Source organism: Stylophora pistillata, chromosome 9, assembly GCF_964205215.1.
Source record: "Stylophora pistillata chromosome 9, jaStyPist1.2, whole genome shotgun sequence".
NCBI lineage: Eukaryota > Metazoa > Cnidaria > Anthozoa > Scleractinia > Pocilloporidae > Stylophora > Stylophora pistillata.
This window is the reverse complement of record NC_142527.1, coordinates 26,590,812-26,602,001: the sequence shown is the minus strand read 5'-3', so window position 1 is coordinate 26,602,001 and position 11,190 is coordinate 26,590,812. Positions and strand designations below refer to the sequence as shown.

At 39.3% G+C, this 11,190-nt stretch overlaps 1 protein-coding gene and 1 pseudogene across 1 annotated transcript; one reads left to right on the top strand and one right to left on the bottom strand.

Moving 5' to 3' along the window:
• Positions 1-400: 400 nt before the first annotated feature.
• LOC148724086 (tryptophan 2,3-dioxygenase A-like) lies at positions 401-3,709 on the bottom strand. Its single transcript, XM_088734533.1, has 4 exons — positions 3,503-3,709; positions 1,260-1,407; positions 819-909; positions 401-702 (listed from the first exon to the last, which is right to left on the bottom strand). Exons 1-4 carry the CDS (start codon positions 3,707-3,709, stop codon positions 435-437), a joined length of 714 nt encoding a protein of 237 aa, XP_088590659.1. The 3' UTR covers positions 401-434.
• A 3,320-nt stretch (positions 3,710-7,029) lies between these two features.
• LOC148724085 (uncharacterized) lies at positions 7,030-7,792 on the top strand (annotated as a pseudogene).
• Positions 7,793-11,190: the final 3,398 nt, after the last annotated feature.

The following is an 11,190-nucleotide window of genomic DNA, read 5'->3' as shown; positions in this document are numbered from 1 at the left end:
TTGATTATGGGAAGCTTTGAATATGAAAAGCTATTTCAGAAAAATGTTTCTGTCCAATTGAATACAACCACTACTAGAATCCCGTGACTACAATTTCAAATCTCACAAACTGTATACTGTTTGTATTTACGAAAATATAGAAATAATAAGTTTCCAATTTCATACGACGACACTATTCTTGTGCAGCTCTTCATGAGCCGTGTCAAATTTTTGTCCTAAATAAATTGTACGAATAATATAAATATTTATACCTATTCTTTCAATGAAGCCGTGTTTCCGGGAAGGAAAAAGCAAAAGTGTTATTGAAAGTGAGCGAAGAAGTTGTACAAAATTACATCCCCAAAATACGTTTTTTCGAAATAACTACCATGTGAAAAAAGTTTTCAGGGGGGAGAATCCCACATCATTTTAAAAATGTAACTTGAAAATTCTGACTAATTATTGCCAGCAACTTTGTCACCGTCGGTGTCGACAGTTGCTGCACCTGTAATGCCCGTGTTCTTGAGAAGGGAGGAAAGCGCTGACACCTTATCATCTTCACTGCTGTCGCTAAAGTGAGCACTGTCACTGTCGTACAGCCGACCTCCAACCAGCGCAGTGCGCAGGCGCGCCTTCATTGAGGAGCTGAGTGGCGGAATTTGATCGCGTGGTATCAGGAAGTTGGACAAGTTACACAAGTCAACGAAAACCTTGTAACGATCACTGGAAAAGAAAAATAATAAGTTTCAAAGTAAAACTTGATTATTGGAGAAACCATTGAGAAATAATTGAGAAAAATTGCGCTCTAAATACTGAAATCGTCGTCTGTGTAAACCAACCTGACCGTGGACCGAAGGTACTGGTACCCAGACGTCCCGCCAGTGCCCATTTTACTGCCAATCATGCGCTGAACCATCATCAAATGATTGTCTGTGAAGCAAAAAGAAATAGTTCTGCTAAGCATGCACACAGTTGAATGCCGGTCTTTATCTGAATGTGACCAGGGAAACGAACAACAGCTCGAAATACTGGGAGGCCCAGTTGACTGAAAAATGGTGGTAACTAATTGAATGAAAAAGGTAATTCTTGAGAAGTTTGCGACTGTGACGAATTTCTCTGAATGACATTAATGTCAATGTCATTAATATTCGGGATGGGTCAATTTTAAGATTCAAAAAGCGATTCCATCATGACCCCATTGAGAAATTCAAGTAATATTCCGCAACCAGCTGTGCAAAAATTGCTGCCAACCATACTAAATGATTGCGAACTAGACTTACATCGCCGGTTGATTAAATTTGAGTCGATGTTAATCAGTAGTTGAAGAAATTGAAACGGTTGGTTAATTCGCGGTTCCTCCCCGGAGAAACAGACACATAGGAAAAACTGGATGAGTTTGATAAGAGTTAGGCTGTGAAAATAAAATAGCTACAAAAAGAACGAAAAGTTATTTAAAGGCACTCCTAACCCTTAAATTATTACTAAATAAACTGAGCCAATATCCAAGTATTACACAAACAAGACCTGACTGGGAGAATTGTCACCCCGAAAATTCAAACTGTTTTTCTAGTTGCCGTGAACGGCGTCTGTGCGGTACACTATCTAGTAAACCTCTTCCCCCTCCCCCTGCCGTACTCTCGAAAGTTATGGAAGACCATCTATCTAATGAGCCAGGTGTGGCTAATTCAATACCCATCGTGCCAATGAAGCTGAAAGAAAAAAAGCAGGATGAAACATTTAAAGTGCACCTAAACCCAAAAATTTTTTTTCGCTTAACGAAATAAACGTATCTTTTGGAGTATTTCTGTGCAAAAATTTTTTTATTTGCTCAAATCTTCCACTTTCTGTGCCCGGTCAAAATACAGAAAATAGGCCGCCATCTTGCCCCACCACCGAGTTTAAAGAGGAATGGCTCTAGCGGGTAATGTGAAGTCAAATGGAGAACACGAAAGTCTGCATTTCACACATTTTCAATTTTTTGGGAAGGTTGTAGCCGATATTGTCCGAAAGTATGCCGACTAAGTGTGTTGTAGAAGGATGTAGCAATGTGCGAAATTTGCAAGAGGGTATCGCGCTCCATACATTCCTCATACAACACACCTAATCGGCATATTTCGGACAATATCAACGACAACCTTCCCAAACAAGTGAAAATGTGTGAAATGCAGACTTTCGTGTTCTCCATTTGACGTCACATTACCCGCTAGAGCCAATTCTCTTTAAACTTGGTCGTGGGGCAAGATGGCGGCCGATTTTCCGTATTTTGACTGAGCACAGAAAATTAAAGATTTGAGCAAATTAAAAATTTTTGCACAGAAATACTCCAAAAAATAAGCTTATTTCGTTAAGCGAAAAAAAAGTTTTGGGGATAGGTGCACTTTAAATTCTGAGCCATTAAAATACGTGTGTACCGAATAGGCATTGAGCTTAAAGGAAATAATATTATTAAATGATTCTGATTCGCTTCTATGCTTGAAGGTGCTACTTATTTTGAAGATTAGCCCACCAGGGATCAACGTTGTCAGGTTTTATTTGTACTAGAGTGAACACGGCTCGTTACATTCGTGGTTACGTCGTACGCGTAGTCAACTGAGAATTAAATAATTTCGAGATAACTTATTATTTACAATATTCTTAGTCGAAGCGACAAAAGGTTTCGTAACTTACAATTTGTGTTTCTGAGTAGTTGGATCCCTTGACTCGCTCTCAATGCTTTATCTTGATGCTTACGTCTACGACCGTTGATGACCAGCTTCGAAATGTCGTTACAGCATAAATTGTTCCTTTTAAATGATAAGTCACATGACCTATTTTTCCCGCCGCGTGCAGTCGAGGCGAATTCGCAATTACGATAATTAATTCTAATTCTTTACCACGCGCTCCACTGAACATGCAAATCATATTCAAATGAAGTAATTATTCCAAATCCTTTCATATATACCAATTATCAGCAGCTTGATGAGCTACACTGCAGATACTCTAAAGTGACAATGTTGCCATCTTTCCTATGACTTTTGGATAATTGAAAAGGAAAATAATAAAAAATGGTGCTTCCAGAGTAAATGTGCATTATTGCAATTTCTCTTTAAGGAGAAATTGAATTTTAGATTCAAACATCAGATGTCATCACGCTATTTTCAGTATGTCGGAAATCAATTTAATGAACAAGCATTTTTTTCGATGGTGAGCATTCACCTCATGCTGGGCATGGGAGTAATGATTGAGGGATGTTAAACTAAAAATTTTAAAGAAATAACGCCTTAAGATATTCTCCAACTCGTAAGTCATATCACTTCATATCATTACATATAATTCTACTACTATGAAAATATGATTGGCTACCTCTTTGCGCATTATTGCGAAAGATGCGAATTCCAAGTACCCAATTTGATGTAATAATTATTCATGTGTGATCATTCACTCGTAGAGTAATACACGTTCCGATGAATATAAACTATACCCCACGAAAGATTGGTATAATTACTTTTGGATCCATCAAAGTAAATGTAATAGTAAGGCTAACCTTGCGTACAGACAGACGCCAGATGTATTCCTCTGGATTATTCACGTAAGCCTTGTTGACTTTTCGAACATAATTCTTAAACTTCGAAGTCACAACTGTCTCGTCTATTTCGTTAAGTACGAGGCTTTTTAACCTATTTAAATCTCTACCTTGAGTGGAAAGCGTATAAAACACCGAAGTGACAGAGAAAATGTAAAACAGCTGCATGACTTCACGCCGCCTTTAGAGCTTTCGAATGTAGCGATGGTGGATAAGGACCCGACGACAAGAAATTAGCAGGCGCCATTTCCGTGTAGGCACGCAACGCGAACAGAGCCTCCTTTTAGTAATCTATGGATCTACCTCCGATGTGTTTCAAAAGCACTTGGCTCGCTGGGTAAACACGCGGTTCTCACCACTTAAAATTCTGACCTTCCCGCTCTGGATCTCATCGGGATTCTCGCCTGTTATTCCCGTCCGGGATCCACAATGATCAAAAAGATTTCTCTTTAACAAGCATCAAGAATGACTTGTTCAAAAGAAAGCCAACTGCGTTCCTAACACGATAAACTCCACGAAGGGTCGTTTATGTCTTTGTTTAAAAATAACGGTATAAAACTCATTTTTCTCTCAAAGTTGGTAGGAACATATCAAACTCACGGGGTACAAATAGTCTCTTACTGAATTTCGTGACCACGCCCACTTCATCGGCCCACTCAAATTGAGTGCGATTTTTGGATGTTATATCATCTTGCCGACTCTCTGTATAAAATGTTAACAATGTACCACCGAAATATTGAACTATAATATCATGGCTTTCCATTTTGTGTATTTTCGTACTACAAAGTAAAGTTTTTCCCTCGTCATTTTCACCTTTTCTCGAGCGGGTCCGTCAAAATTAAGAAGGCGTTCGTGGTCAAAACAAGACCGAGCAAGGAGTCTTGGGCGATTTCTCTCTTACGCAAGCGCAAATTGAAAATGTACTGCCAAAATCAAAGAGAGGAACAAATTTCCTTTGTTTTGATATGTAAATTATCGAACAAGGAGCAGATTGAACCTCGTCAAATAGCTAGTCAAAACAGCCACACCTTCCTCCTTTTGCTCGTTTCCTGTTTTATAAGCGTGAAAGCAGTGGGAGAAGAATCGGGTAGCTCGGAAAGCGCTTCACCATCGTTTACTTACGAGATAAACAAGTAAGATTTGTAAAGTTATTTTCCGAAAGAGCCGGAATAAGTACATTTTTTTCAGGTTAGATTGCTGTTTTTACCCTAAACGTCGTCCAATAAATTTTTGTTGCAGCCTACTAATCTAAACAATTTCGAAGGAAAATATTCAGATGCTTCACCGTCCCCGAAGGGGGTTCTGTCCTGGTCTACCGGTTCACAAGGGAATTACCATTGTTCTTTCTTTGTTCAGGAGTTATCGGTTAGCTATTGTGTATCGTTTGGGCTTTTGTATTGGCTCTTGTGAACCGGTACACGAGGACAGAACCCCGAAGGGTCTCCACTCATCAAAGCGTGTACTGTAGCCAATGTAGTGAATTTTCAGTCTTTTGTTGGGTTTGTCAACCTCCGTGACTCCAATATCATACAATTTTGTATCTTTTCTCTGTGAAATGACCTTTTTAACAGGGGTGTATGCTGAGTATTCGTTGCAGAATCGCTTTGGTTCTCTTATCTCTCTCTTAGACTTGTCCGCCATTATGAAAATTTGCTCAGGAGCGCATCTGGGTTAGCGGCCGCGCCAGGCTGGAACCGACAAAAACAAATGTCCATCGCAGTGGGGAAACAGTTTGATATGATTAGGAAAAATATATTTTGCTTTCAGATACATCATCATTTTTGGAATTAATGTAATAGCGGCGAAGCTGTTATAATTTAGGAACCAATGATTATCTAACAGTTGAACCCACTGGTTTAACATTTTTCGACGATGGACTGAGAAATGTACTTAAAAGATTGAGATGCATTAAAATGCCTAGGGAAACATTTTTAGAACAAAAACTCGTGATTTCTAATGTATTGCATCACCCATAACGCTTGTAATTCCCGCCCATAGCTTTTATACCTGTAATAACTTCAGCATCATAAAGTGTATTGTGCACGTATCGCTTATTCTCATACTGCTTACGTATTCTTACCCCCTTATTCTTTATATCTTCCGTTTGATCATTAATTCCTTCAAAGGAACAAAGATCCTACCTAAGTATCGTATAGATTATTTTCAATAAAGAAGACTACCGTGCTGTTTTCCATATGGCTCCGACGAAGGGCTAACGCTCGAAACGTCAGCTCTTGTAATCGTTACGATGGCCAATTTACCATTTCAACTTTGTTGGTATATCCAAATTATTTCGTTACCCCCACCGACGCAGCCCCAAACAGTTTCTTTAGAAACTATCAGCCTTTAGTCATTTGTTTTCCATATCGCTGCGACTTTTGATTCTGTGGGGCATTTAGACTATCCCATCACCAGCTATAATTTAATTGTAACTCGAGGGGTGTTACACTTAATGTACAATTAGATGCTTCAGTTAATTATAATGAAGCGTAGAAGTCCAAGTGCTTTCCCAAAGAACTAATGATTTCGAATGTGTGCTTGACTTACGCGTAATATCTTTCACAATGCTGAGATCAACTTCAAAGGGGTTTGTTTTTTTTTCCCTTTAGATTTATATTTTCGGCGTAGAGTAAATCACAAAAAAAAAAAAAAAAAAAAAAAAAATACAAAACACTGAGTTTGCCTGCACTGACCTAACCGGGATATCATCACAATGCTGAGGTCAATGTTAAAGAGGTTTGTTTTTTTTTTCCTTTATACATATATTTTGGCTTAGAGTCAACCAGAAAAACAACACTTATAATACCCGCCCTAAGATCTTATACTCGCGCTTGACTTAGTTCCAATATCATGCAAAGCTTTGTGCACGTATCGCTTACTATCGATAAGTAAGACCCTTGAGTAGTTTAGTCAATTACAGACGCAATGGATCACGGTACTTGTTCTGTGAAGACATTGGAACATGAAGACCATCACTTCTACTTTTTTTCATTAAAGCACTTGAAGGTTTCAGTTGGACTTTTGGCTGAAAACTCAAAAAGCATGTGTTTAAGTATTTGTTATTCACCCACTTAAAACTGAAAGAAAAACAAGTCTTTGCAGATTTATGGCCTAGATTTACTTTCACGTTGTGTAGTATTGTAGGCAGAGGCAAAACATAGAAAGATGCACTGAGCACTAAAGCAAATTCGACGCCATAGAAAAGAAAAGAGGTAAAAAAGCTAAGTAGGCAGTGACGAAAAGCTAACCGAGACAACGGAATTATCCGCTAAAGAACCGCTCCGACAAATTTCAATGCAATGAACTCAATTCTTTGACTGCCGGTGGTCAAGGATCGAAAAACCTGACCAATAGGATCGCTACTTTACCATTTATAGTCCGTAGTAGCATGTTAAACAAATATTCTATTGTTTTGAAGCTCTTAAAAGCGCTAGCCAGCGGGATTTAAGCTCTCGTGTGTATTATCAGACCGTCCACGAACTATCACTATGTTGAGCCGGTCACCTCTAGAATTTATATGTTCCCTCGAACTCGACGAGTCTCTGACTCGTGATTCATCTCAGGGCAAAGTTGTTGCTGGTAGTCTTGCTTCCTTTACCCAGAAACTGAGCGGTCAACAGTTGGAAGACGTCCAAAACTCCACTTAGTTCCTTCCACAGCTGGCGGCAACCAAGAAGTACCCCAAACAGGAGCAGGTCACAGACTGGTACAAGTTTTACGGTTACGTACTGGGAAAGCTAGGCTGGGTTTTGCAAGGTTTCAGCTTCGACGAGTACAAATCTAGTGATGCTTCCTTCAAGTTATCCGAGACGACCTTGGAGCTTTTGAGCGCAATGGTTGGTGAAGACAAGTAACTTGTGTCAGTCGTAAAGAACACCTTGGATAGCTTAGAAAAGTCGGAAGAGGGCCAAACTCTGTTCAATAAGAATAGTACATCAGGCAATGATGGTCGCTTCCAAATCCTGCCAAGCACAGTCCGCAATGATCAGGTCAACCTTGCTTTCATTGGTGCCTATTTTGATGCCGATAAGGAATCGAGCGACTACTTTTTCTTCTCTTACGAGTCTCGAGAAATACGATTACACAAGTCAACTCAAGTCTTCACCCTAAACGAAAAGACGTACGCGCAAGTTCGCCTAGCCGTTATCAACAAGTTGGGCAAACGCGCTAAAGATTTTGTCCGCCAGCTGGATTTCTAGACTCTTAAAATTAGCTGCGAACAGAACATTGCTTTGAACATTGCAGCAGGTCAAGTTCAACGATATCGTCTTGTTTTCTTTTTTTCTTGGTTTTTTTTTGTTTTTTTGTTTTCGTTTTTTAAGGAGCTAAATGTACGTAAAGGAAAGAGACTTGCTTTTATGCAAAATCAATACTTTGGCTTTCAGCTTTTTTTCCAATTTGAGTAACGCTTTATTATCGATATCATCAGTAATGTTAACTTACTTCTGTAAGGTTTCCATATATAGTCCCTGCGGAAACTGTTCATGATGTACCGTGCAATCACTGTGGGAGGTATTTTAATAAAATGGTGTGTATTAAAACATTCAGAAAGTAGTTTGGTCTAAAAATTGTTTGCCTTTCTCAATAAGAGTTTGATGAGCTTGGTTTCTATTTCCCTTTTTAAAGGCTTTTTCCTTTCTTCTTTTTACATTCTATACTTACAAGAAGAGGTTAAGTCATTAGAAAATATTCTTTGCATTCGTAGTCCGTCTGTTGCAGACTCCAGTTCATTTCCCTCTGAAAGAAGGGGCGCCCCACACCGTTTTTGAAGTATAGATCTAAATTTCTTCGAATCAGTTGTCAGTCACAGATGGCTTGTTTCGCCGCTGACCTCTTTAAGGACAGATGTTCTTCAGGTCACTCGTACGAAGCATGTTCTCTCTCAGTCCTACGGGTTGTCAGTCTTGTCTGAGAAGGGAGGGAATGCATGTAGAACTCACAATAGTACAATAGACAAATTTTGAATTAAGACGCTATTGACACGCTTGAGGTCTTTAAGGCAGAAACTTCCGCAGTAGCTTTTGTTATAGGCGTAAAGCCCAATATAGCGCTTAAGCCGCTCTGTTTGTGTCGTCGAACCTGACCAATAGTATAGTTTCATCACCATATATGTCTCTTGCTCATGGCGCTTATTATCAATCGATTCTCGAGATTATTTCCGATTGGGGCCGTAAGGTAGACCACAAGCCTGTTTCGTCTCTTCCCTTTCATTGCCTTCAAAATGGACCTGACTAACATTATAAAAACGATCGAACTTGAAGAGTGTTCCACACCCCCAGGAATTGGTCCCATTGCGTTTTCTGAAACTAGTTTCGTCGATGGAGGCAGTCTCGTTTCCTTTAGTTCCGTGACCAATGAGCAACGGAAGAAGGACGTGCTCAATTCCACCCTGCTTTCTCAGTTGGCAGCAAATAAGAAGTACAACCGCGTCACTAACCCCAGCGATTGGTACGCCTTTTATAGGAAGGTGGAAGTCGGGTGGGTTACGCAAAGTTTCAAACCGTTCGAGAGATACGCTTCCTTTCCAAATGAATCTACGATCTCTGATGTTGTGATCAACATCTTCAGTGGGGCCTTAAAAGTTGACGAGGGTGAGAAGAGGACTTTCAAAGACACAATCGAGAGTTTAGAGAAATCGAAAAGTGCGTTAACCCTTTTCGAATCCAACAGCATTGAGAGCAATCGTGGTAACTTCCAGATTTTGGCATGCACAGTTGACAAGAACGAGCAGGTTAGCGTTTCCCACCTTGGTTGCTATTTTCAGTCCACAGAAATAAAAGACAACTATTTCTTCGCGAGGAGGGAAAAGCAGGACATAACATTGCAGGTGTCTGCAGAAGTCCTCATTTTAAACGAAGATGTTTACGACCAAGTTCGCGAAGAAGTCAATCAGAAACTGGGCAACAGAGTCACGCGCTTCCTTTCGCATCTCAACCTATAAATGGTCTCGGTGCATACGAAGAGCTGAATATTATTGTCTACGTTTTTTATTCAGGACGATATAATTTGCGAATTGATAGTGAATGAGACTTTACCTCTGTCAATCTATGTTACCCTTGTCCCTCTTATCCGTTTCGTTCGTTGAAAATTGCTCTTTTGTAATCAGGACATATACCTGAAAAGTGCTCATCGGCAACTTTTAATTCCCTTTAACAAAGTAGCTATTAGAAATTGTTTTTTATCGTAGGTATATTAGTTTTCTTGACACCGAGACCTCGAAGGATATCATGACAACTGAAAAAGGCGTGGTATAATCATAATGTCTAAGCGTAGGTCATGTTTTTCTGTGAACACCTGGGTTTGGTTCACTATGCGTCTTTAATCGATTCCTTTATAGTTAAGCCTTAACATTTTGTAAACTACACGTAGAAAAATCATAATTTGGAATCAATTTAATAGCAGGGCAAATGCATTAACTTCATAAGGAAGCTATGATTATATATCTTAAGCCTACTGGGAAAATGTTTTACTATTATAGTTATTGGGCTGAGAAATGTAACAGAAGCAATAAAATGCTTTGGTGAGGGAAATTAGTAAATATAGGTGGAGATGGAAACATTTTCACAAAGACCGGATATCGTGATTTTTAACGTACTGCTTGACCTATAGGATGTCTTTACAATGCTGGTAAATGTTTTGGCCGATTTGGCGGTGGATTCATGTTGACTTCACACTAATCAGTCCCGACCCCCTGAACTGATGGCGATTCGAATGTAAATTCTTATAAGGTGATATTTTTCCTTTTGACAGTATTTCCTTGAGTTGAAACGCAAAATGTACTGGAGATATGTCGACCTCGTTGACTTCGTCATTTATTGTTATTTGAAGTGGCGTAGCAGAGAGGCTTGTTATTTTGGCTAGGTAAGGGACTTCTCTTACAATAAGTTGCTTGAAAGTTTGGAAATCGTACTCCAAAAGCTCCTCCTCCCCTATCAAAAAGGCAGTGATACGCTTGGAAGAATATTAGTCATAGATGACCTTCATTTGCACTAGAGACATATTTGCACGGGCGTCAAGTGTTCAGCACAAACCTGAAAGGATGACTAATTTTGTCAAACCTGCACACCTTGTGAACATGATGTGCCAAGTTTGTTTAACAAAACATTCATAGTTTCGTGCTACAAACGAAACATTTTCATTGGTCCAATCGTCACAGTTGTCTGCATGGGAAACTGTCTCGTTTGAAAAATAAACATACATGAAAAAACGTTCATGCTTCATGGTTGAACGCAAATGGTAGTATCTAACTGAAAGGAAAAAAACAAACCCCTTTGACGTTGACCTCAGCATTGTGAAGACATTACGCGTAGGTCAAGCACACATTCGAAATTATTAGTTCCTTGCGAAAACATTTGGACTTCTACGTAGGTTTACTCAGTAATTTCCCTCATCAACCGAAGCATGTTATTACATATTGAGTCTAACACCCATCGAGTTACCATTAAATTAATTATATTTTTCATAATGATTCCAGTAATGGAAAAACCATTGTACTTGCGGGTGATGGGATGGTCTGGGTGCCTCAATGTCTTTACAGAATCGATTACAATCAAAAGTCGCAGTGATAAGGAAAACAGCACGGTAGACTTCTTTATTGAAAATATGCTATACGATACTTGGATAGGATCTTTGTTCCTTTGAAGGAATTA

Bases quoted from the DNA above. Each gene is read 5' to 3' on its own strand.
- LOC148724086 (XM_088734533.1), bottom strand. From the start codon at position 3,709: ATGCAGCTGTTTTACATTTTCTCTGTCACTTCGGTGTTTTATACGCTT. The intron at 910-1,259 runs GTAAGTCTAGTT...TTTGCTTCACAG, and splicing joins AAATTTAATCAACCGGCGAT to ACAATCATTTGATGATGGTT. The intron at 703-818 runs GTTGGTTTACAC...TTTCTTTTCCAG, and splicing joins TACCTTCGGTCCACGGTCAG to TGATCGTTACAAGGTTTTCG.